Raw genomic sequence first — 27,601 nt, forward strand, 5'->3', positions numbered from 1 at the left:
GTCGGAGGGAGACGTTGGTAAAGCAGACTTCAGGAACCGGCGAAGGGGAGACGTCTCGAATTCCAATTTGTACCCCTGAGATACTACCTGCAGGATCCAGGGGTCCACTTGCGAGTGAGCCCACTGCGCGCTGAAATTCTTGAGACGGGCCCCCACCGTGCCTGAGTCCGCTTGTAAGGCCCCAGCGTCATGCTGAGGACTTGGCAGAAGCGGGGGAGGGCTTCTGTTCCTGGGAAGAGGCTGCCTGCTGCAGTCTTTTTCCCCTTCCTCTGCCCCGGGGCAGATATGAGTGGCCTTTTGCCCGCTTGCCCTTATGGGGACGAAAGGACTGAGCCTGAAAAGACGGTGTCTTTTTCTGCTGAGAGGTGACCTGGGGTAAAAAGGTGGATTTCCCAGCCGTTGCCGTGGCCACCAGGTCCGATAGATCGACCCCAAATAACTCCTCCCCTTTATACGGCAATACTTCCATATGCCGTTTGGAATCCGCATCACCTGACCACTGTCGCGTCCATAACCCTCTTCTGGCAGAAATGGACAGCGCACTTACTCTTGATGCCAGAGTGCAAATATCCCTCTGTGCATCTCGCATATATAGAAATGCATCCTTTAAATGCTCTATAGTCAATAATATACTGTCCCTGTCCAGGGTATCAATATTTTCAGTCAGGGAATCCGACCAAGCCACCCCAGCACTGCACATCCAGGCTGAGGCGATTGCTGGTCGCAGTATAATACCAGTATGTGTGTATATACTTTTTAGGATATTTTCCAGCTTCCTATCAGCTGGTTCCTTGAGGGCGGCCGTATCAGGAGACGGTAACGCCACTTGTTTTGATAAGCGTGTGAGCGCCTTATCTACCCTAGGGGGTGTTTCCCAACGCGCCCTAACCTCTGGCGGGAAAGGGTATAATGCCAATAATTTTTTAGAAATTAGCAGTTTTTTATCGGGGGAAACCCACGCTTCATCACACACCTCATTTAATTCATCTGATTCAGGAAAAACTACGGGTAGTTTTTTTACACCCCACATAATACCCTTTTTTGTGGTACTTGTAGTATCAGAAATGTTCAAAACCTCCTTCATTGCCGTGATCATGTAACGTGTGGCCCTACTGGAAAATACGTTTGTTTCCTTACCGTCGACACTGGAGTCAGTGTCTGGTCTGTGTCGACCATCTGAGGTAACGGGCGCTTTAGAGCCCCTGACGGTGTTTGAGACGCCTGTACAGGTAATAACTGATTTGCCGGCTGTCTCATGTCGTCAACAGTCTTTTGTAAAGTGCTGACACTATCACGTAATTCCTTCCATAAGACCATCCAGTCAGGTGTCGACTCCCTAGGGGGTGACATCACTATTACAGGCAATTGCTCCGCCTCCATACCATTTTCCTCCTCATACATGTCGACACAACGTACCGACACACAGCACACACACAGGGAATGCTCTGATAGATGACAGGACCCCACTAGCCCTTTGGGGAGACAGAGGGAGAGTTTGCCAGCACACACCAGAGCGCTATATATATATATATATACAGGGATAACCTTATATAAGTGTTTTTCCCTTATATAGCTGCTGTATAGATTTATCTGCCAAATTAGTGCCCCCCCCTCTCTTGTTTTACCCTGTTTCTGTAGTGCAGGACTGCAGGGGAGAGTCAGGGAGCTTCCCTCCAACGGAGCTGTGAGGAAAAATGGCGCCAGTGTGCTGAGGAGATAGGCTCCGCCCCCTTCTCGGTGGCCTTTCTCCCGCTTTTTTAAGGAAAAATTGGCAGGGGTTAAATGCATCCATATAGCCCAGGAGCTATATGTGATGTATTTTTTGCCATCTAAGGTGTTTTTATTGCGTCTCAGGGCGCCCCCACCCCAGCGCCCTGCACCCTCAGTGACCGGAGTGTGAAGTGTGCTGAGAGCAATGGCGCACAGCTGCGGTGCTGTGCTCTACCTTATTGAAGACAGGACGTCTTCTGCCGCCGATTTTCCGGACCTCTTCAGTCTTCTGGCTCTGTAAGGGGGCCGGCGGCGCGCGGCTCTGGGACCCATCCATGGCTGGGCCTGTGATCGTCCCTCTGGAGCTAATGTCCAGTAGCCTAAGAAGCCCAATCCACTCTGCACGCAGGTGAGTTCGCTTCTTCTCCCCTTAGTCCCTCGGTGCAGTGAACCTGTTGCCAGCAGGATTCACTGAAAATAAAAAACCTATACTTAAACTTTTTCACTAAGCAGCTCAGGAGAGCCACCTAGTGTGCACCCTTCTCGTTCGGGCACAAAAATCTAACTGAGGCTTGGAGGAGGGTCATAGGGGGAGGAGCCAGTGCACACCAGGTAGTCCTAAAGCTTTTACTTTTGTGCCCAGTCTCCTGCGGAGCCGCTATTCCCCATGGTCCTTTCGGAGTTCCCAGCATCCACTAGGACGTCAGAGAAAAACTATTACATGCACTTCTAGATTATCTACTAAACTTTTGAATAGCATTTACCATTCCCTTTTTGTTAACCTTTAAAATATGGGAGTTTCTTTTGCCTCACTCTGTAGCTGTGCTCCTATCTTTCTGTCCATTCCTTCTCTGTCTCTACCACCGACTTTGCTTTATCCTCTCTTCCTGGTGGTGTTATTACACAAGGCTCTGCCCTGTATGTCCCCTTCACTTCACCACCTCCTTCCTTGGTGATCCTTCAGCCTACAGTACCACTTTTATACCGACGATACACAACTCTACTGATCACAAATCTAACTCTCTCCAATCTCTACATGGATGTCCCAGCGCTTTCTTAAACTCAGCATGTCTTCCTTCCTTTGTTCTAACTATAGATCTGCAATAACAGACCTTTCCTCACTCTGGAGGCTAGCAAATCTGTACCGTTATCAACTCCCACCTGTACTATCACAATCTGCTGTCCATTCAATGGCTTGTGTTCCCAATAGAATCTAATTTAAGCACTTCAGCCTTACTTTCAAAGAACTTAATCACTCACCCACCCTACATCTCCAACCTCCTCTCAGTACACAATCTTACTTTCGCCTTTTCCACCTTTCCTTCACCATCTCCCAGTTCTACATTAAAGATTTCTCCTGTGCTGCTCCCGTCTGGAACTCATTCCCTCACCGATTGGGGTGTCTACCTGCCGGCAAGGTTTCAAATGTGCCATGATGACACACCTGACTATTAGTCTACCAGCTCTACTTACACTTTTTAACACTTACCCTCTGTCCTCCCTTACAGTTGGTATCCAGTTGATCTACATTAAAAAGGTCTACGGTCAACAGGTCGACATATAAAAAGTAGACAGTACAAAAGGTAAACAGGTTCAAAAGGCCGACATAACAATGGTCGACACAAGTATTTATTTAATTTAATTTACTTTTCTTCAGGGTCCATAGGCATCCACAAGGATGACAATGGGGTGTAGGTGGTAGTATAGGCCCGGGCCCCAAATATTTAAGCTTTTGATATTCCAGGATGCTCTGGTCCTATCCCCCTATACTCCAACCTAGCCTAAGGTATTCAGTTTTGTTTTGGAGCTGGCAGGAGCCAGATGCACCTTTAACAGTGGGGCTGCATTTAAGCAGCCCCAAGCTTTTCTTTTATGTTTTTGTTTTACTTGAGCAGGCAATGCTACGCAGTCCTAAGGACGTCAATGCTGCTGCTGCTCCTCCAACTCCCTGCCAGTGCCGCAACACTGATATGTGCGCTGGTGATTACGGCAGGCACCTGTTTACGTCAACATAGGGGAAGTCAGCTGTCTCTCAGCAGCCCCTGGTCAAGGCGCAATTCCTCTGAGCTGTTTTTCCTCCTCCCCCTCAGAGACGCTCAGCGGCCATTTTACATATAGAGCTGGGCCCAGTCTCCCTAAATACCTCTCCCATGGGCCAGGTTATTCAACGCTGTATCCTATCAGCAACTGTAGTCTGTAGATGAGCAAAGCCCTTGCCCTCCAGGAGGCCATTTAGTCTCTAGAGCACTCAGGGGAAGCAATCCCTGTCCCTTCGTCACAGCAAGAAATGGGTTTTTACTCTACCCTTTTCTTGGGCCTATTCTCAATCTCAAACCTGCAACAGGTTTATAAAAGTGCCCAGGTTTTGTATAGAAACCCTCCACTCTATTGTCCTGGCTATGGAACCTGGGGATTTTATGGTATTATATTCAGAACGCTTGCCTGCATGTGTCTGTGTCTATTGCACCCTCACATCAACGGTTTCTTCGGTATGCTGTCCTCCAGCAACATTTACAACTTTGGGGTCTACCATTTGGTCTTTCTACGGCTCCCCGGGTCTTTACCAAAATCATGGCTGTGATGGCGACCCAGCTTTGTTGTCTTGGAATCAGAATACTCCCATACCTAGACGGCCTGATTCTGGCGCACTCTCCGGAGGTCCTTCTCCGCCATCTTCAGCTGAACATTGCCTTCCTGCAATCACACAGCTGGCAAATCAACTAGAAGTAGTCCTCCCTGACTCCTCCAGAGAAGATGTTACATCTGGGAGCTCTCCTGGATTGCCAGGTACAGAGAATTTTCCTGCCAGCAGGCAAAATTTCTGCACTACAATTATGAGTATGCAAGCTACTTCAGTTGCCGAGTGTCAATCCACTCAGCAATGCAGCTTTTGGGGTCCATTGTCTCCACCTTCGACATGGTGGAGTACACCAAGTTCCACTCCAGGCCCCTTAAACACCTAATCCTGTCCAGGTGGAATGGGCAGCATCATCGGATCAGAACCCCAACAGTGGTCCTCTCAGGAAGTCTACCTGTCCCTATCCTGGTGGCTACACTTGGATAAGGTTCGCCCCCTCTGGATCCCGAGCTGGGTACTCTTTATCGCAGATGCCAGGCTCTACGGGTGGGGCGCAGTGACCGGCCAACACCTATTTCAGAGCCATTGGACTCCCACCGAGAGTTGCTTGCCAATAAACACCCTGGAGCTCCAAGCTGTCTCCAAGAGCAGTGCAGATGGCCTGTCCAACTCCAGTCAAACAACGCTACTGCAATGGCCTCTCTCAATCATCAGAGAGACACTTCTGTTGACGATGCAGGAGGTAGCACACATTCTCAGATGGGCCCGGCCATCTCGGCGGTGTTCATCCCCGGGATCCTCAACTGGGAAGCAGACATGCTCAGCCGTCACAACGTGCACGTTGGCGAATGGGCATTGCACCCAAAGTCTTCCAGCTTCTGGTGGACAAATGGGGCTTATTGGACAAGAACCTCATGGCCTCACGACACAACCACAAGGTTCCAGTGTACAGATCCAGTTCAAAAGACCCCGAAGCAGCCATCGTGGATGCCCTGGCAGTGCCATGGAACTTCATGTTCGCGTACCTCTTTCCTCCAGTCTCCCTCCTTCCGAGGGTGCTCGGCAAATTCAAACAGGAAGGAGGCACCATGCTGTTGACAGCTCCAGCCTGTTCCAGGTGCCATTGGTTCGCAGATCTACAGTCTCTCTCCATAGACGATCCCTTTCCACTTCTGCTGCAGGCAGACCTGTTGTCTCAGGGTTCCTTTCTACTCCCGGACCTGGCTCGTCTGTCTTTGACGTTGTGGCTCATGAGTCATCCCTCCTAAGACCCATAGGTTGATTCAAACTATACTTAGACCACGGAAGCTGGCCTCAGCCCATGTCTATTACCGTGTGTCGCACATGTATTTTCACTGGTGTGCTGCTAGACACTATGACTCTCTGGTCTTTCGAGTTTCCCAAATCCTGCCCTTTCTGCAAGCTAGATTGGGACTCTGATCTCTGAAAGTGCTTGCCTCTGCTATATCAGTCTGGCTCCAACGAAGAATTACTCCACTGCATGAGGGTCACATCTTTCTTCAAGGTATCCTTTGTATTCAACCTCCCTTTGTCCATCCACTGGCTCTGTGGGATTTCAGTGGTTCTTCAGGCATTGCAGGTGAACCTCTGGATGACATCTGGACTCAGAGGATCTCAAATGGCTGCCTGTGAAGACACTCTTTCCTCTGGCTATTACATCTGCCTGAAGGGTTTCGGATTTAGGGGCGCTCTCCTGTTGCTCCCTCTTCCTGATTTTCCACTGGGAAAGAGCTGCCCTGCGTACCTGACCTGGCTACCTCCCCAAGGTGGTGTCCAGTTTTCACCTCAATGAAGAAATCGTGGTTCCGGCCTTCAATCCCCGGACCTCTCGGCGAGGATGCTTCCTTTGATGTGGTCCATGCTCTTCAGATTTGTGTGGCTTGTCCCAGCTCCATCAGGAAAATGGATTCCCTCTTTGTCCTCTTTCTTTTGCTGGCCAGCAAGCAAACACTCACTGTCCAAATGGCTTTGCATGAGTATCTCAAAGGCTTACAATCGGGCTGATCTCCCTGTGCCAGAAACAGTATCTGTGCGTTCTACTCACTCTGTGGGTCCTTCGTGGGCAGTCTGCCGTGGCACGTCTGCAGAAAATTGCAAGGTGACCACATGGTCTTCTGTCCACACCTTTCTTAGGTTCTATGCCTTTGATACATTTGCCTCTCAGGATGCTTCATGTGGATGCCGTATTCTCCTCTCAGCTCAGAAGCGTTCCCTGCCTTGAACAACTGCTTTGTGACACCCCTATTGTCATGCCTGTGGATACCTATAGACCCTGAAGAAAAAAACGAGTTATGGTAAATCTTACTTTTTGGTAACTTTTCTTCGAAGTCCGTAGGATCCACAGGGCGCCCACCCAGATGCATCTGGCTTCTGTGGGTTCTTTCTCTTGATCACTGGTACCCTTCTCTATTGCGTGAGAATGTGTTTCTTGAATGTACCAGTTTTCTGCCTTGGGCTTGTTAACAAAACTGAATAGCTTAGGCTTGGGAGCAGGGTACAGGGGGGGGGGGGAGTTTATACAGTTTGATGCCCGGTCCTATTCTACCACTTCACCCTATTGTCGTCCTTGTCGATCCTATGGACCTTGAAGAACGAGTTAACAAAGGCAAGTTTTACCATAACTCCTTTTTCTCTTACGTCCAAAAGGATACTGGGGTCCATTTAGTACCATGGGGTATAGACGGGTCCACTAGGAGCCATAAGCACTTTAAGAATTTGATAGTGTGGGCTGGCTCCTCCCTCTATGCCCCTCCTACCAGACTCAGTTTAGAAAATTTGCCCGGAGGAGCCGGTCACGCTGAAGGAAGCTCCTGAAGAGTTTTCTGCATTTATTTTATGTTTGTTATTTTCAGGCAGGGCTGGATGGCACCAGCCTGCCTGCTTCATGGGACTTGGGTAAAGGGGGGCTAATGGTCCCGTTCCCTATTGCATGTGCGTGGATCCCTAAAGCCATTGCAAAATGGTCAGGTAACCTAATTGAGGGGTTAGATTCCTTATCTAGGGGGTATCTTGTCTTACTCCTGCAGCATATACAGGACTCTGCAAACTTTATGGTGGAAGCCATAAAGGAAATAGGCGTGCTTAACGCACGCACCACCGCTATGGCAGTGTCGGCACGCAGAGGCTTGTGACTATGCTGACGCAGATTCCAGCAAAGGAGTGGAAGGTCTGCCATTCACAGGAGAGGCCTTGTTCGGAGATGAATTAGACAAATGGATCTCCACAGCTACTGCGGATAAGTCTACGTATCTTCCTTCCGCAGCCCCCCCAACCAAGAAGATTTATTCAGCTTCTAAGTTACAGTCCTTTCGGACGGCCAAGTTCAAGGGCAAATCCAGAGGTGCTTTTACGTCCTCCAGCGGAGCAAGAAGTAAACCACGCAAACCAGCAACAGCAGGTGCTCAGGAACAGAGCTCAGGCTCTGCTTCCGCAAAGATTTCAGCATGACTGTGGACCGCAATGCCTGGAAGGCTGTCAGGTGGGAGCTTGCCTACAATTCTTCAGTCAAATCTGGTCAAATTTGTGCCAGGATCCCTGGGTCATAATTCTTATTTTCCGAGGGCTACAGACTGGAATTCCAAGAGCTCCCACCTCACAGATTCTTCAAATCAGGCTTGCCAGTTTCACAAGAGGCAAGTATAACTTTACAACATGCCATCCAAAAACTGGTACAGACTCGCGTCATTGTTAGTTTCACCTCATCAGCTAAGCAAGGGGTACTATTCCAACTAGTTTGTAGACCCGAAACCAGACGGTTCGGTAAGACCAATTTTGAACCATAAGTCGTTGAACCCGTACTTACGAGTGTTCAAATTCAAGATTGAGTCTGAGAGTGGTGATCTCAGGTCTGTAGGAGGGGGAATTCCTAGTGTCTCTGGATATCAAGGATGCCTACCTTCACATTCCGACCTGGCTGCCTTATCAGGCTTACCTACGGTTTGAACTGCAGTACTGTCACTACCAGTTCCAGGCCCTTTCATTTGGTCTTTCCACGGCACTGAGGATGTCGGCCAAGGTGACGGCAGAGATGATGTTTCTACTCCGCAAACAGGGAGTGAACATAATTCCGTACCTGGACGATCCTCCTGATAAAAGCACCATCCAGGAAAAGGTTGCTGGACAGCATTGCTCTCTCAACCAAACTTCTCCAGGATCACGGGTGGATTTTGAACCTTCCGAAATGTCACCTAGAACCAACACAGAGGCTCCCATTCCTGGGAATGATACTGGATACGGAGTCGCGGAAGGTGTTCCTTCCATTGGGAAAGGCGTTACTGATCCAGTGGATGGTTCGGGATGTACTGAAGCAAACCCGGGTATCGGTGCATCTCTGAATTTGCCTTCTGGGGAAAATGGTGGCCTCTTATAAGGCGCTTCAACGGAAGGTTTCACGCAAAACCCTTCCAGCTCGATCTGTTATACAAATGGTCCGGAACGCATCTTCACATGCACCAGAGGATACGTCTGTCACCAAAAGCCAAGATCTCCCTTCTGTGGTGGCTACAGACTTCTCACCTCGTCGAGGTTCGGATTTCAGAATCGGATTCTGTTAATCGCAGACGCAAGCCTCAGATGTTGGGGAGCAGTCACTTAGGGGGTGTAGTTTCAAGGAAGATGGTCCAGTCAGGAAGTCGTCCTTCCAATCAACATTCTGGAACTCAGGGCCATATACAATGCCCTTCTGCAGGCCTCACATCTTCAAGATCAGGCCATTGAGGTCCAGTCGGACAATGTGACGGCAGTAACGTACATAAACCGACAGGGCGGAACAAAAAGCAGAGCAGCAATTTCAGAGGTGTCAAGAATTCTCCTCTGGGCAGAGAGAAACCCTGTGGCATTGTTAGCGGTCTTCATTCCGGGAGTAGATAACTGGGAAGCAGACTTCCTCAGCAGACACGACCTGCACCCAGGGAAGTGGGGCCTTCACCTGGAGGTGTTCAGGTGCTTGACAAGTCGATGGGGATATACACATATCCACATGATGGCCTCTCGTCTCAACAAGAAGCTAAATCGGTATTGTTCCAGGTCAAGAGACCCACAGGCGATGGCAGTAGATGCCCTGACGACTCCATGGGTCTATCACAGGATGTACGTGTTTCCTCCACTTCCTCTGATCCCAAGAATTCTAAAGAGAATTAAAAGGGAAAAAGTTCAAGCAATTCTAATTGCTCCGGACTGGCCAAGAAGGGCCTGGTACGCGAACCTTCTGGAGATGCTCCTCGAAGATCCGTGGCCTCTTCCTCTTCGCAAGGATCTTCTGCAACAGAGCCCGTTCGTCTATCAGGACTTACCACGACTACGTTTGACAGCATGGAAGTTGAGTGGCTGATTCTAGCCAGGAGAGGAATCCCTAACAAGGTTATCCTGACTATGATCCAAGCCAGGAGAAGGGGGTAACGTCTAAGCATTACCATCGTATTTGGAAGAAATAAGTCTCTTGGTGTGACCGCAGAAAATTTTCTGCGTTGGAATTCCATCTATGACGTTTCCTGCTTTTTCTACAAGAAGGAGTGGATGTGGGCCTACGTCTGGGCTCCATAAAAGTCCAGATTTCGGCCTGGTCCATTTTCCTTCAGAAACAACTGGCTTCTCTCCCTGTGCTCCAGACGTTCTTAAAAGGTGTTCTGCACATCCAACCTCCCTTTGTGCCTCCCACGGCACCTTGGGATCTTGATGTGGTGCTGCTTTTCCTCCAATCGGACTGGTTTGAGCCGTTACAGGATGTGGACGTAAAATATCCTACGTCGAAGACCGTCACACTGTTGGCCTTGGCATCAGCAAGACACGTGTCTGAGCTGGGGGCTTTGTCTCACAAAAGTCCCCATTTAATTTTCCATGAGGATACAGCTGAACTTAGAACTCGTCAGCAGTTTCTTCCTAAGGTGGTGTCTGCGTTTCACATCAACCAACCTATCGTGGTTCCGGTTGTCACCGCCACCTCTGCTACTTCAAGGTCTTTGGATGTCGTGAGGGCTTTGAAGGTGTATGTGAAAAGAACTGCTTTTCACAGACTGGTTCGCTGTTTGTTCTTTATGATCCCAATAAGATTGGGTGTCCTGCTTCAAAGCAGACAATTGCTCGCTGGATCAGACTTACTATCCAGCATGCTTATTCAACGGCAAGTTTGCCATGTCCAAAATCTGTACAGGCCCACTCTCCTAGGTCGATGGGTTCTTCCTGGGTGGCTGCCCGTGGTGTCTCAGCTTTACAGCTCTGCTGAGCAGCTACTTGGTCAGGTTCAAACACGTTTGCAAAGTTCGTTACTTTGGCCTCTGAGGACCTTCAGTTTGGTAATCAGTTCTGCAGGAAACTCAGCACTCTCCCACCCGGGTTGGGAGCTTTGGTACATCCCCATGGTACTAAATAGACCCCAGTATCCTCTAAGACGTAAGAGAAAATAGGATTTTAATTACCTACCGGTAAATCCTTTTTCGTAGTATGTAGAGGATACTGGGCGCCCGCCCAGTGCTCTGTTCTTCCCGCAGTGTTACTTGGTTGAGTAATGTTGTGTCAGCAGTTTCTGTTCCTGTTTCAAGTTTGGTTAGCTTTGCTTTCTTGTTGTTGTGTGTGCTGGTTCGGAATCTCGCCACTATCTTTATCTATCCTTCTCTCGAAGTATGTCTGTCTCCTCGGGCACAGTTTCCTAGACTGAGTCTGGTAGGAGGGGCATAGAGGGAGGAGCCAGCCCACAATATCAAATTCTTAAAGTGCCCATGGCTCCGTCTATACCCCATGGAACTAAATGTACCCCAGTATCCTTTACGGACTACGAGAAAAGGATTTACCTGTAGGTAATTAAAATCCTATTTTTTCTTTTCAGCTTTACATCCTTTACCATCCACTTGGACTACAATAGGGAATAGTAACTTGCCCGAAGCGTGGCATGCAAATTGTTACACTAGTGTGGTTTTTGGTGCTTAAAAGTGGGTTAAAAAAAAGTTTACAAAATTGTCTGTCTTTTGACCCTGTCGACCTTTTTCATGTCAACCATTTGGGGTTGACCTATTGACTGTAGACTTTTCATGTAGATCTATTGAACCATAACCTTTCCTTTTCACCTTCCATTTTTACCCCCACTTTTTACTCCTTAAGCACTCATGAGTAGGACACTTTATCCTTTTGGTTCTCGTCCTTTTATTCTAGTTCTCTCTCACTAAGTGGTTGTGATTGGGATCTTTGGGGGAGATTCAAATGTTTGAAAAGTCAGTTGGGAGTGTTTTTTCCTATCAAATAGACAGGAAAAAACCGACACCCAACCGTCTTTTCAAACATTTGAATTCCGCCCTTTATGTCTGCCTTCACAAGACACAGCCTCTGTTTAGTGCTACTGATTATAAATGTAACTCACTTAGTAATTAAATTGCTGTTTGCTTTTTATTTTCTCCGCAGTGACTTTTTGTGTTTGTGTATCAACTGTATGTATATTTGTTTCCTTTTAGAATCTCAAGAGCTGCGAAATTCAAGAACAGTGGCTTACAGATCTTCAGTACTGCTTCAATGTGTATCTTTCAAAACAAATTCAGGAATGATTTGCGACTGTTTTAGTCATTTTTATGAAACAGATTGTATATAGTGTGTGACAAAAAAAAAAACAACAAGCTGTGACTTCAGAAACTGAATGTGTTTTTACTGCTGGACAACTAAATAAATTGCCTACATCATTCTTGCACAGTGTTATTAGTGGATTGCTAGACCTTTTTCTAAAGTTTTGTGGATGTCATTTTAATTTGACTTTATTTCCCGTTCTATTTAACGATCTATTTACATGATTTATACCCCATAGTCTGCCAATTTTGTTAAATGTTTAAACCATAGAAAAGATTTCAACTTTGCTACGGGTGTGGTTCATTAGATCGACATGCATTAGGTCGACATTGGATCAACCACTGAAGGTCGACATGGTCGTTAGGTCGACATGAAAAAAGATCGACATGAGGTTTTTTTTTACTGTTTTTGGTGTTGTTTTCTTCGTAAAGTGATGGGGAACCCCAATTAGTGCACCACGTCCCCTCACAGCAAGGTCCCTCGCTTCGCTCAGCACAGGTTACCGTTCCCAATTGTAGTCCACGTGGATCAATAAGTATGAAAAAGGTGAAAAAATTATAAAAAAACTCATGTCAACCTTTTTGCATGTCGACCTAGTACGTGTCGACCTAATGACCCCGTCAACCTTCAGTGGTCGACCCGATGTATGTCGACCTAATACTTGTCGACCGAACGACCCCCTCCCCGTTGCTACTGTTGCACTTTTCAATAGCAGCAAAGATTAGTTTTACTTTATATTCAATATTGACATAGTAGCACAAACTTTAGTACTAGATAACACAAATGTAGCCACGAAAGCTATCTACAGCCAACATATATCTGACTTTATGGTGAGCTCCAAAATTTTGCTACCCTACTAGGAAAACTCTGCTATCTCTTGGATATTTTGATGCCCCGGTTAAACATGCTACCTTGGTACCCTTGTACTGTAGGGAAAAAAAAGTAAACTTATTTCTCATGTACATTTGCAGTAATTTGATATTTCATAAGTAACTTAAGAATGAGAATCCACTCTTTGACCTCAGTCTTAATGTGAGAAGAAAGTTGTTTTTTTATTGTTGGTAATTGAAAAGTAAACTACACCTTCCTAAATTATGCTACTTTGTCTCCTCTTGATGCCAAATTTAGACCTTTTTTTTATCACAAATGTGTTTTTCTTTAGTAAATTTATTGTAGATACATGGTTTTTTTACAAAGAGGTTTGGCTGAAAAATGTTTTTGCTGTACAGTAAACTTGTCCCAAGTGCTTAAATAAAATGTGTTTGATTTTCTTAATGTGTATAGTTATTTAAAACCTAAAAATGCTATGCACGGACAGGCTATATCCTAGTTAAAATGCAAACAAACAAAGTAAACTTCCTACATTTCTCTAACGTCCTAGTGGATGCTGGGGACTCCGTAAGGACCATGGGGATAGACGGGCTCCGCAGGAGACATGGGCACTTTAAGAAAGAATTTAGGTTCTGGTGTGCACTGGCTCCTCCCTCTATGCCCCTCCTCCAGACCTCAGTTTGATACTGTGCCCAGACGAGCTGGGTGCTTTTCAGTGAGCTCTGCTGAGTTTGCTGAGAGAAAGTATTTTGTTAGGTTTTTTATTTTCAGGGAGCTCTGCTGGCAACAGACTCCCTGCATCGTGGGACTGAGGGGAGAGAAGCAGCCCTACTCTCTGAAGCTAGGTCCTGCTTCTTAGGCTACTGGACACCATTAGCTCCAGAGGGATCGGTACGCAGGATCTCACCCTCACCGTCCGGAGCCGCGCCGCCGTCCCCCTCGCAGAGCCGGAAGACAGAAGCCGGGTGAGTATGAGAAGCAAAGAAGTCTTCACAGGCGGCAGAAGACTCTGTGTTCTTCACTGAGGTGACGCACAGCACTGCAGCTGTGCGCCATTGCTCCACACACCCTCCGGTCACTGTAAGGGTGCAGGGCGCGGGGGGGGGGGGGGGGGGCGCGCCCTGGGCAGCATTTGGGACCTCTTTTGGCAAAGTTAAGCATATATACAGCTGGGCACTGTATATATGTATGAGCCCCCGCCCAAAAATTGCATATTTAAGCGGGACAGAAACACGCCGCTGAGGGGGCGGGGCTTCTTCCTCAGCAATCACCAGCGCCATTTTTTCTCCACAGCTCCGCTGAGAGGAAGCTCCCCAGGCTCTCCCCAGCAGATACACAATAGAAGAGGGTAAAAAGAGAGGGGGGACACATAATTAGGCGCAAAAAGCAATATAAACAGCAGCTACTGGGTTAACATTAAGTTACTGTGTTATTCCTGGGTTTATAGCGCTGGGGTGTGTGCTGGCATACTCTCTCTCTGTCTCTCCAAAGGGCCTTGTGGGGGAACTGTCTTCAGAGAGGGCATTCCCTGTGTGTGTGGTGTGTTGGTACGCTTGTGTCGACATGTCTGATGAGGAAGGCTATGTGGAAGCAGAGCGGGAGCAAATGAATGTGGTGTCTCCGCCGACGGCGCCGACACCTGATTGGATGGATATGTGGAAGGTTTTAAATGATAATGTTAATTCCTTGCATAAAAAGTTGGAAAAAGCTGAAGCCTCGGGACAGTCAGGGTCCCAACCCATGCCTGATCCTATGTCGCAGAGGCCGTCAGGGTCTCAGAAGCGCCCACTATCCCAAACTGTTGACACAGATACCGACATGGATTCTGACTCCAGTGTCGATTACGATGATGCAAAGTTACAGCCAAAATTGGCTAAATCCATCCGTTATATAATTATAGCAATTAAAGATGTGTTGCACATCACAGAGGAAACCCCAGTCCCTGACAAGAGGGTGCATATGTATGGGGAAAAGAAGCCGGAGGTAACCTTTCCCCCCTCACACGAGCTAAATGGGTTATGTGAAAAGGCTTGGGAATCTCCAAATAAAAAACTGCAGATTTTCAAAAGGATTCTTATGGCGTATCCTTTCCCGCCAACGGACAGGTTACACTGGGAATCCTCTCCTAGGGTGGACAAAGCTTTAACACGCTTATCCAAGAAGGTAGCCCTGCCGTCACAGGATACGGCTACCCTCAAAGATGCTGCGGATCGCAAACAGGAGGTTACCCTGAAGTCCATTTATACACATTCAGGTACCTTACTGAGGCCGGCAATCGCGTCGGCCTGGGTGTGTAGTGCTGTAGCAGCATGGACGGATACCTTATCTGAGGAAATTGATACCTTAGACAAGGATACTGTATTGTTGACCCTGGGGCATATTAAAGACGCTGTCCTATATATGAGAGATGCTCAGAGACATTAGTCTACTGGGTTCTAGAATAAATGCTATGTCGATTTCTGCCAGAAGGGTCCTGTGGACTCGGCAATGGACAGGTGATGCCGACTCAAAAAAGCATATGGAGGTTTTACCTTACAAGGGTGAGGAATTGTTTGGGGAGGGTCTCTCGGGCCTGGTCTCCACACTCGGGCCTGGTCTCCACAGCTACAGCTGGAAAGTCAAATTTTTTGCCTTTTATTTCCTCACAGCCTAAGAGAGCACCGTATTATCAAATGCAGTCCTTTCGATCACAGAAAAACAAGAAAGTCCGAGGTGCGTCCTTTCTTGCCAGAGGCAGGGGCAGAGTTAAGAAGCTAGCAACACAGCTAGTTCCCAGGAACAGAAGTCCTCCCCGGCCTCTACAAAATCCACCGCATGGCGCTGGGGCTCCACAGGCGGAGCTAAGCCCGGTGGGGGCACGTCTTCGAAATTTCAGCCACAAGTGGGTTCACTCCCAGGTGGATCCCTGGGCGATAGAAATTGTGTCTCAGGGATACAAGCTGGAATTCGAAGAGATGCCCCCTCACCGATACCTCAAATCGGCCCTGCCAGCTTCCCCCCAAGAGAGGGAAATAGTGTTAACTGCAATTCACAAATTGTATCTTCAACCGGTGGTGGTCAAGGTTCCCCTCCTTCAACAGGGAAGGGGTTATTATTCGACAATGTTTGTAGTCCCGAAACTGGACAGTTCGGTCAGACCCATATTGAATTTAAAATCCCTGAACATATACCTGAAAAGGTTCAAGTTCAAGATGGAATCGCTGAGAGCGGTCATCGCAAGCCTGGAAGGGGAGGATTTTATGGTGTTTCTGGACATAAAGGATGCATACCTTCATGTCCCCATTTATCCACCTCATCAGGCGTACCTCAGATTTGTGGTACAGGATTGTCATTACCAATTTCAGACGTTGCCGTTTGGTCTCTCCACGGCACCGAGAATATTTACCAAGGTAATGGCGGAAATGATGGTACTCCTGCGGAAGCAAGGGGTCACCATTATCCCGTACTTGGACGATCTCATAAAAGCGAGATCAAGAGAGCAGTTGCTGAACAGCGTCGCACTTTCTCTGGAAATGTTACGGCAACACGGCTGGATTCTGAATATTCCAAAGTCGCAGTTGGTTCCTACGACTCGTCTGCCTTTCCTGGGCATGATTCTAGACACAGACCAGAAAAGGGTTCATCTCCCGATGGAGAAAGCTCAGGAACTCATGACACTGGTCAGGAACTTATTAAAACCAAAACAGGTGTCAGTACATCACTGCACCTGAGTCCTGGGAAAGATGGTGGCATCATACGAGGCCATTCCCTTCGGCAGGTTCCATGCAAGGACCTTTCAATGGGACTTACTGGACAAGTGGTCCGGATCACATCTTCAGATGCATCAGTTAATCACCCTATCCCCCAGGGCCAGGGTGTCACTCCTGTGGTGGCTGCAGAGCGCTCACCTTCTCGAGGGCCGCAGATTCTGCATTCAGGAATAGGTCCTGGTGACCACGGACGCAAGCCTCTGAGGTTGGTGAGCAGTCACACAGGGAAGAAATTTCCAAGGTCTGTGGTCAAGTCAAGAGACTTGCCTTCACATCAACATCCTGGAACTAAGGGACATATACAACGCCCTACGTCAAGCTGAGACCCTGCTTCGCGACCAACCGGTTCTGATTCAGTCAGACAACATCACCGCAGTGGCTCATGTAAACCGACAAGGCGGCACAAGGAGCAGGGTGGCGATGGCGGAAGTCACCAGAATTTTTCGCTGGGCGGAGAATCACGTAAGCGCACTGTCAGCAGTGTTCATCCCGGGAGTGGACAACTGGGAAGCAGACTTCCTCAGCAGACACGACCTCCACCCGGGAGAGTGGGGACTTCATCAGGAAGTCTTCGCACAGATTGCAAGTCCGTGGGAACTGCCACAGGTGGACATGATGGCATCCCAACTCAACAAAAAGCTAGGTATTGCGCCAGGTCAAGAGAACCTCAGGCGATAGCTGTGGACGCCCTGGTGACACCGTGGGTGTTCCAGTCGGTCTATGTATTTCCTCCTCTTCCTCTCATACCCAAAGTGCTGAGGATAATAAGAAAAAGAGGAGTGAGAACAATACTCATTGTTCCAGATTGGCCACGAAGGACTTGGTATCCAGATCTGCAAGAAATGCTCACAGAGGACCCGTGGCCTCTTCCTCTAAGACAGGACTTGTTGCAACAGGGGCCCTGTCTGTTCCAAGACTTACCGCGGCTGCGTTTGACTGCATGGCGGTTGAACGCCGGATCCTAGCAGAGAAAGGCATTCCGGAAGGGTCATTCCTACGCTGATAAAGGCTAGGAAGGACGTGACAGCTCAACATTATCACCGTATATGGCGAAAATATGTTGCTTGGTGTGAGGCCAGGAATGCTCCTACGGAGGAATTCCAGCTGGGCCGTTTCCTTCACTTCCTACAGTCCGGAGTGAATTTGGGCCTAATATTGGGTTCCATTAAGGTCCAGATTTCGGCCCTATCCATTTTCTTTCAAAAGGAGTTGGCTTCTCTACCTGAAGTTCAGACGTTTGTAAAGGGAGTGCTGCATATTCAGCCTCCTTTTGTGCCTCCAGTGGCACCTTGGGATCTTAACGTGGTGTTGAGTTTCCTGAAATCCCACTGGTTTGAACCACTTAAAACGGTGGAGTTGAAATATCTCACGTGGAAGGTGGTCATGCTATTAGCCTTGGCTTTGGCTAGGCGTGTGTCAGAGTTGGCGGCTTTGTCACATAAAAGCCCCTATCTGGTTTTTCATGTGGATAGAGCAGAATCGCGGACCCGTCCACAACTTCTGCCGAAAGTGGTTTCATCTTTTCATATAAACCAACCTATTGTTATGCCTGTGGCTACTACTGACTTGGAGGATTCAGAGTTGCTTGATGTGGTCAGGGCTTTGAAGGTTTATGTAGCCAGAACGGCTAGGGTCAGGAAAACAGTCGTTGTTTATCCTGTATGCATCCAACAAGCTTGGTGCTCCTGCTTCAAAGCAAACTATTGCTCGCTGGATCTGTAACACAATTCAGCAGGCTCATTCTGCAGCTGTATTGCCGCTGCCAAAATCAGTTAAGGCCCATTCCACTAGGAAGGTGGGCTCTTCTTGGGCGGCTTCCCGAGGGGTCTCGGCATTACAACTTTGCCGAGCGGCTACTTGGTCAGGTTCAAACACTTTTGCAAAGTTCTACAAGTTTGATACCCTGGCTGAGGAGGACCTCTTGTTTGTTCAATCGGTGCTGCAGAGTCATCCGCACTCTCCCGCCCGTTTGGGAGCTTTGGTATAATCCCCATGGTCCTTACGGAGTCCCCAGCATACACTAGGACGTTAGAGAAAATAAGATTTTACTTACTGGTAAATCTATTTCAAGTAGTCCGTAGTGGATGCTGGGCGCCCGTCCCAAGTGCGGACTTCTTCTGCAATGCTTGTATATAGTTATTGCTTCAATACGGGTTATGTTATGGTTGCATCAGGGTTTGACCTGATGCTCTGTCGTTTGTCATACTGTTAACTGGTTGTTTTCACATGTTATACGGTATGATTGGTGTGGCTGGTATGAATCTTGCCCTGGATTACCAAGATCCTTTCCTTGTACTGTCAGCTCTTCTGGGCACAGTTTCTCTAACTGAGGTCTGGAGGAGGGGCATAGAGGGAGGAGCCAGTGCACACCAGAACCTAAATTCTTTCTTAAAGTACCCATGTCTCCTGCGAAGCCCGTCTATCCCCATGGTCCTTACGGAGTCCCCAGCATCCACTACGGACTACGAGAAATAGATTTACCGGTAAGTAAAATCTTATTTATTTTTTTTACTTGGTATTTAGCATAAACATTGAAGGATTACTGTATAAAACTACTCTTGAGAGGACTATTTTTGGTAGTTTTGGTTAGCCTCTAAAGCTCACCATTCACTATACTATTGTTTATATCCCCATAGTTCCTACGTCTCCCAAAGCCCCCTGTCTCTTTCATATGAGGTGTGATTCTGTAGTGCATATTCCCAGCTCTGTAACGAGTTTAATGAAAGTCTGTAGTTCCAAACATGTACTGAATCTACTGGACTTAGGTATTATGTGATAAACGGATTTTCTAATGCTGGAATTTTGGGCTATTAAATAACAATATGATATCATAATTGGCAGACTATCAATTGTATTAAATAGGATTCTTTCTCCGGCAGGGTCCACAGGTTAGCCACAGGATAACAATGGGATATGATGAAGCGACAGCGAATTTGCACCAATTGGTCAAAGCTTTTCTGGCCTCCCTGCATGCAACGGGCTCATCCATATAACCCCGCCTCCTTGCTCAGGCAAATCAGTTTCTTGTTTGGTGCGGCTGGAGCCAGACCATGGTCAGAGGGCTGCTGGTTTTTAGCAGCCCTAAGCTTTCTTATTTTATTTTTATAGTCTTACTATTTTTTTTGAGTGATCTTTCTAAACAGCGTCTTATACGTACCTTAGAAAGAATCGCCCCAACAACTCCGCCAGGTCGTGACAACGCTTACCCATGAGTACAGTGCGGTTTCCGTGGGCGTCTGTGTTGGATATTCTAGCAGGTCCAGCAGACGTTACCAGGCTGTGGCCGGAGCACGGTGAGAAGGTAAGGCATCGGTTCCGCATAGTAGGGGAATACGGACACAGCCGCACTGTTTTGGGAGGAGACCACCAAACAGTCGCTGACGCGGCTGCCACGTCGGGTGCACCAGCGCTAGGCCTTAGGGATCAGAGGCTCCATGAATAGTATGAGGCCGCGATCCCTGGGGTTGATGTCAGCAGTGGGGAGTCAGACACTCTCCTGGTTCATTACAAGTTTCCTCAGAGTTTCCCGCCATGAACTGTTTCCCGCTTCTGTCTCAGACGCTGTACATGTAGAGGACCCAGTTGCAGCATAGGCGGCTGTGAGACTGGTGCATCCGTGCTCACTGCGCGTCTTTATTCACTATAGGTTCATGGAGCGGCAGTGTACACTAGTAGCGTCTGGATCCAATCATTGTTCGCTAATGCAATGATCAGTCCTGGAAGCGAGGTGCGTCTCCCTGTATCCCACTCTACTGAGTATAAAGGTTAAACAGCACTAAAGTCTCTACCTTTTGAGTACGAATAGTCACATAAGTGCCTATTGTATATGAGTCTGTATACATTTACTGTTTCTTTCGCATTTGCGTCTGAATATGTTAGATCTGTTTAAACATGATGCAGTAATATGTTCTCATACATACTTAGTGTAGTTACAGTTGATGATGTGCTCATATTACTTATTATACTAATATATAACATGTGACTGACTGCTAGTGTGATTCTGACTTTACTATATTCTTGTCGGTTTGTTTATTCCGATCCTCAATGCTGGTGCATGGGTAGGGTCGGATTGTATATCACTTTAAGAAATTTAAAGTGATTACAGTCACAAATTGTGTAGTATACTGTGGAAGTGTTGATTATTTATCATGTCTTAGATCGGCAAAGGTGAGGAAGGTACACTCATAGCAACACCAACACTCATATCATGTTTGTCTTGCAAAACTGTTATCTCAGGATCTGGTTCAGGATGGTTTGTGTGCAAATTGTTTTAGCTTTCATCAGGGGTTAATGAAAAATACAAGGCAGGTGCAGATGGATCCACCTTGGGCTATGTTTGCAAAGACTTTATCCAGTATAGCTGAATGGATAATTCCTCCAACTCCTGTACCAGGGATAGGTTACACTATTAATCCTTACATGCAGCTCCCCACCTATGGTGTATCACTTCCAGCAGCAGCCTCTCAAAAGAAACAAGCTGATAAGCCAGTGGTAAGTAAATCTTCACTCTAGCAGGCTACACATGATTCAGATGAGGATTGAGTAGAAGATGAAAGCTCAATTCTACACCGGCATACGAAGAGGAGGAGGAAGGTCTCAGCTAAGTGGATAGAGCTGAGTTAATTGAAGCAATGAAAGCCATTCTATCCTCAGAGTAGGCATTCCCAACCACGGTCCTCAAGGCACACCAATAGTGCAGGTTTTAGTGATATCCAGGCTGCAGCACAGATGGTTAAATCAAAATAACTGAGCTACTAATTAAGGCACCTGTGCTGAAGCCTGGATATCACTAAAACCTGAACTGTTAGTGTGGCTTGAGGACTGTGGTTAGGAATGCCTGCCTAAGAGGATTCAGCAAAGCCTGTGTTAAAAACCATGGCACCTGTGTTTAAACGTCCCAAAACAGTTAAGACTGAGTTTCCAGGGTCAGATCAGCTGACGGAAATCATTGAAGAGGCTTGGGCTACGCCCAATAAGAAGTTTAGAATTCCTAGGAAATGGAATTCCAATTATCCTCTTCCAGCTGTGGATTGTTTAAAAAGGTAGGTGGCTCCCAAGGTAGATATGCATGTGATTCGATTAGTGCGAAACTCTACCTTTGCCTTCAACATCATTAAATGCTGTCACGGATAGGAGAGTGGATGGTTTTTTAAAAACCATTTTCCCATACGTACTAGAGGATGCTGGGGTCACCATAGAACCATGGGGTATAGACGGGATCCGCAGGAGACATGGGCACTTTAAGAGTTTCAAAGGGTGCGAACTGGCTCCTCCCTCTATGCCCCTTCTCCAGACTCCAGTTTTAGAATTGTGCCCAGTGAGACTGGACGCACTACAGGGGAGCTCTACTGAGTTTCTCTGAAAAAGACTTATGTTAGGTTTTTTATGTTCAGGGAGGCTGCTGGCAACAGTATCCCTGCTTCGTGGGACTTAGGGGAGAGAAGTATGACCAACTTCTAGTGAGTTAAATGGTTCTGCTTCTGGCTGCAGGACACCATTAGCGCCTGAGGGTGCTGATCGCTGGGTACGCCTAGATGCTCACTCCCACAGCCGGCCGTCACCCCCTTTCAGAGCCAGAAGACAGGTGAGTAGCAGAAGGAAAGAAGACTTCTTCAGTGACTGCATTTCTGAGGTACCGTGCAGCGAACGGATGTTGCGCGCCAGGCTCCCACACACAGCACTACAGGGTGCAGGGCGGGTGCCCTGGGCAGCTAAAAATTCCTCAATTTCCACTGGCAAGAGGGGACATTAGTGCCAAGGCACTGTCCTAACCCCCGCCAGTATAATTAAAAATAAGTGGGACAGAAGCGTGCCATCAAGGGGGCGGAGCTTCTTCCTTACTGCTCACTCTAAGCTTGGCGCCATTTCCTCTCCGCAGGCTGCAGAGACGCTGGTCCTTCCTCACACTGCTGATAAGTAACGGGGGGGCACAGTATAATTTGGTGCAATATCCTTGATTTCTCTGGCTGGGTCCACATGATAACATTGGATATTGTCGAGCGACAGCGAAAATGGCACCAACACGGTCACGAGCATTCTGGCCTCCCAGGATGCATTGGGGCCTTCACCATATAGTCCCGCCCACTGACTCAGTCAGATCAGTTTTTTGCTTGGTGCGGCAGGAAGCCGCATGGTCGCAGGGCTGCTGTGGAAGCAGCCTCAAGCTTTTTGTTATTTTATTTTTCTAGACTTACTATATTGTTTTTTTTGAGCGACTGCTCTTAACAGCGTCTTAAACGCATACTAGAAAGAGTCGCTCCAACAACTCCCCACCGGGTCGCAACAACACTTACCTTCGGGTATTAGTGCTGTCTCGACGGGCGTCTGTGTCGGATGTTCTAGCAGGTCCAGCAGGCGTAACCAGGCTGTGGCCGGAGCATGGGGAGACGGTGAGTCTATGGACTTCCTCTTACTAGAGGGGTCAGGACACAGCTACACTGATTTTGGTGGAGACTACAAACTGTGTTGATGCGCCGAACATCTAGAGTGCGACAGCGCTACGCTCCGGGGATCATAGGCGCCAGGACTAGGTAGAGGCCGCGATCCTGGGAGTTTAAGTTAACAGGGGGATTCAGACGCTCTCCTGGCCGTCCCTCCGAGTTCATGGCCAGTTCCCACGTGTTTCTCGTTTCATGAACTAAATGACCTCACTTCCGGCTCAGACGCTACCACGGGGGTACTCGGTCGCAGCTTAGACGCTGCGGTTGTGTACACTGGAGATAAACCCGCCGAGACCGAGTCGCATGCCTTAGCGTCTGCATACACGTGGAAGTCGCTCAGCGTCCGTTGGTGAGCGTCCGTGTCCGTTATCAAGAGCGGCAGTGTACACCAGTAGCGTCTGAATCCACTCGGCGTCTTACGAGCGTATTTGCTTGGATGTGGAAGTGTGGTGAGTCTCCCTGTATACCGCTGTACGGAGGCAGGGTCTCTACTTCTTAGTATGCATTGTTAATTTTTAGTACCTATTGCATATGAGACCTGTATATTACTGTGTTTTCTGCATGCTATGTTGAAAAAAGAACCAGTTTAAAACAGAAGTACAATTTTCCTACTTATGTATAAGTTGTTATGGAGGTTGTATTCTCATATGGCAATGTCTAATGCTTTAACATGTGACTGACTGCTAGTATGCGTGCTGACTTTTCTGTGTAATGTCAGTCCTGTTCTGACCCTCAAATCAGGTGTACTGTGATCAGATTAATCTCACCTCTATATACTGACATATAGGGTGATTTTCAGTCACAAATTGTGTAGTCAATAACAGGTTAATACCATGTCTGTGAGCGGCAAAAGTGATGAGAATTCATCAAGCACTCCTACAGCCCTAACATGCTTATCTTGTAAGTCAGGGGTAATTGATATGAATCAATTGGTCACTTATGAGGGTTTGTGTGCAAATTTTCGCTTTTCAGCGAAGTAAAAAACAGGAGTTAGTTCAGCCACCAACAGAGCCACCATGGAATATGTTCGCAAAGACTCTATCTTCAATAGCGGACAGGTTAACTCCGGTAGCACCACCTCAAGGGTTAGGTTCCGCTATGAACCCATACATGCAGCTCCCTTCCTATGGTTTGGTTCCAGTAGCCTCTACAAGCAACCAAGGGACAGGTAAGACTAAGACAGATACGTCTGTGTGGCAGACTACACAAGATGATACATCGGATGATGATGATACAATAGATTCAACTCCGTATGATGATCAGTCGCAGAGCTTTAGTTCAGAAGATGTAGCTGAACTTATTAATGCTGTGAAGGCTGTTCTCTCGTTGGAAGAGCCAGCCAAGACAGTTTTAAAAGCTAAAGCACATGTATTTAAACAAACAAAATCAGTGAAAGCTGAATTCCCAGCACTACACCCAGAAGTGTTTCAGACACTGGTGAACAGATGGGGTCTACCAGAGAGAGACCTTATGGCGTCTCGTCGGAACAGCAAAGTTCCAAGGTATGGATCGAGAACAAAGGACCCAGGAGCGATCCTTGTAGACGCATCAGTAGAATGGAGGTCTCAGCTGGCGTATCTGTTCCCGCCGATATCTCTGTTACCCAGAGTAGTGAGAGAGATAAAACAGGCAAAAGGAGCAATCATTCTAATAGCACCAGCTTGGCCAAGAAGGCATTGGTACACAGATCTGTTGAGAATGTCCATGGAAGCACCGATACTGCTCCCTCAACGTCCAGATTTGCTAATGCAGGGTCCTTGTTGTCACAGTCATCTGGATCGCCTGTCTTTGACGGCGTGGCTGTTGAAACCTCTATCTTAGAGGCTAAAGGTTTTTTGAAGCAAGTAATCCAAACTATGCTTAGAGCAAGAAAGCCTTCTTCGGCCCGTGTGTATCATAGAATATGGCAAGCCTATATTCACTGGTGTACTGGAAAAAATTTCAATCCGAGATCTTTTAAAGTAGCTAGGATTTTGTATTTCCTTCAGGCAGGATTGGATAAAGGGTTAGAAATTGCTTCCTTGAGGGTGCAAGTCTCAGCGTTAACTGTGTGGTTTCAGCAGAAGATTGCTGATTTACAGGATGTACGTACATTTTTTCAAGGAGTAGTACATATTCAACCTCCATTTGTTCCTCCTGCAGCTCCCTGGGATTTGAATTTAGTTCTTAAATTTCTCCAGGGTCCTCTGTTTGAACCACTTGAGAGAGCAGATCATAAGTGGTTAACGGTTAAAGTTCTTTTTTTACTGGCAATGGCATCAGCCAGAAGAGTGTCAGATTTAGGAGCATTATCATGTAAGTCTCCTTTCCTAAGTTTTTTTCCAGACAGAGCAGTTCTCAGAACGAGATCTAGCTATCTTCCAAAGGTGGTATCAAAGTTTCACCTGAATGAAGAGATTGTAGTCCCAGCTTTTCAGGTATCGGAACTATCTGCTGGAGAAGCGTCGCTGGACGTGGTCCGGGCTTTAAGAATCTACATAGATCATACTAGTGCCATCAGGAAAACAGATTCTCTCTTCATCCTCTACGGATTCCATAGAAGAGGATGGCCTGCTAGTAAACAGACACTGGCGAGATGGCTTCGAATGGTAATATCAGAAGCTTATTCTCATGCAGATCTCACTATTCCGGCTAATGTCTCTGCACACTCTACACGTAAGGTAGGTCCTTCTTGGGCAGCACAACAGGGTGCTTCAGCAGAACAGATATGTAGGGCAGCCACATGGTCTTCCATAAACACATTCATTAGATATTATGCCTTGGATAGAACAGCAAAGAAAGATGAAACACACTATAAAGGGCGCCAATCAGACAATGAATAACAGAGAAATGAATAAGGATGGACACGTCCCTTACTCAATCTTGGGTTTCAGGCATATAAGGTGTTCTTTAGATTTCTCATACACATGGGATTTTTCGTAACAGGACCTCAATCACCGGTGTCATGTGAAGAAAAAATATGGAGCATCTAGTGTAATACAGTTTTATTCCTTCATAATAAGCTTCATAAAAAATGTTAAAAACAGAATCCAAATAAAAATTATTTTCCATAAAACTTAATGGAGCACATGCAGCATAGGTGATAATCCCCAAGTTGTGTGTAAAAGTGCAAAATTACCGGATGTTTAGAGGATAAAATCCTCAAATAAACAAGATCTCAATCACCAGGTAGCCTCCCGGGAAATGGCGTCCTGGATTCTCCGGCAATCCTCCTTCCACAGACAGCAAATGGACACCCCCTGCTGCGCCAACGCGTTTCAAGCCTTCCTAGGCCCTTTTTCAAGGCTGAGGTGCTCCCCACAAATGCTGAAAGCTTTTTATTTCCAAACCATCCAATCACAGTATAAATTAAGAGCAACTCTTTTCACCTGTTGGCAATATGGCTCCCACCATGTATTTACTCTGGTTCCCATGGATACCACTCCCTGTCATATATCCCGCAATTCTCCTCTAATTACAAGACAGGAATATAAACTTACTCTTGGAAGTCCTAACCCTATTTCCCCTCAAGACAGTCTTTAACGTTTATTCAAATCAGTCCAGATCGTAATTAAACTCCACTTTGTATTCCCTCAGGTCCCTTCGGTTGCTATGCACCCGTCCATACGAGACGTCACTTCCGCTGTGTTCTTTGCTGTGTGTGGGGCGTCATATCCGCCCTCACTTTCCGCGATCTTGGCGGGACGTCATTTCCGCCCTTCGTTCCCATCACATCCCTTGGGGGGTTGGGCCCTGCTCCACGGCGCTGCACGTCTCTCTATTGCCTCTTCCAGTTCTATATCACGTTGCCATAGCAACAAAAAGGTCCTTTCTGTAAGCGTTCACATTTATGATAGAAAAAGATGGTTTTTCTATCATATTCCAACCTGAAACCAATCAATCAAAAATGTTGTTTTAATTTATAACCCTAATCAACAGGATCATAAATCTAATAAACAGCCGATTCAGTTAGAAACAGTAAAATACAAATACAGACCCTTGAGCATTTCATAAACCCTTACATGATAAAATTGGGCTGAAACCTAATAATTACATAAACCACTTGACCTCAAAGTCTGAATTGAGTCCCCCCGGAATCAGTGTATTGTATTTAAAAATCAATAGCATTTCCAGCTTAGCTAGTGATTTTGCAGTATTTTTTTGACGGTGGTTAATTCCAACCCGTTTTATCCCTACAAATCTACAAAGGCGATCGCGTCGGCCTGGGTGTGTAGTGCTGTAGCAGCATGGACTAATACCTTATCTGAGGAAATTGAGACCTTAGACAAGGATACTGTATTGTTGACCTTGGGGCATATTAAAGACGCTGTCCTATATATGAGAGATGCTCAAAGAGACATTAGTCTACTGGGTTCTAGAATAAATGCTATGTCAGTTTCTGCCAGAAGGGTCCTGTGGACTCTGCAATGGACAGGTGATGCCGACTCAAAAAGGAATATGGAGGTTTTACCTTACAAGGGTGAGGAATTGTTTGGGGAGGGTCTCTCGGACCTGGTCTCCACAGCTACTGCTGGAAAGTCAAATTTTTTGCCATATGTTTCCTCACAGCCTAAGAGAGCACCGTATTATCAAATGCAGTCCTTTCGATCACAGAAAAACAAGAAAGTCCGAGGTGCGTCCTTTCTTGCCAGAGGCAGGGGCAGAGGAAAGAAGCTGCACAACACCGCTAGTTCCCAGGAACAGAAGTCCTCCCCGGCTTCCACAAAATCCACCGCATGACGCTGGGG

General features: G+C 47.1%; 1 protein-coding gene across 1 annotated transcript in view; it reads left to right on the top strand.

Moving 5' to 3' along the window:
- The window catches only part of TEX10 (testis expressed 10), a 266,061-nt gene extending 252,932 nt beyond the window's left edge, over positions 1–13,129 (top strand). Inside the window, exon 14 of the mRNA XM_063922654.1 lies at positions 11,749–13,129. Within this exon, the coding sequence (XP_063778724.1) occupies positions 11,749–11,838 (90 nt within the window). The 3' untranslated portion in view covers positions 11,839–13,129. The remainder of the gene's footprint in view (positions 1–11,748) is intronic.
- Positions 13,130–27,601: the final 14,472 nt, after the last annotated feature.

This window comes from Pseudophryne corroboree, chromosome 5 (genome assembly GCF_028390025.1).
Source record: "Pseudophryne corroboree isolate aPseCor3 chromosome 5, aPseCor3.hap2, whole genome shotgun sequence".
Lineage (NCBI taxonomy): Eukaryota > Metazoa > Chordata > Amphibia > Anura > Myobatrachidae > Pseudophryne > Pseudophryne corroboree.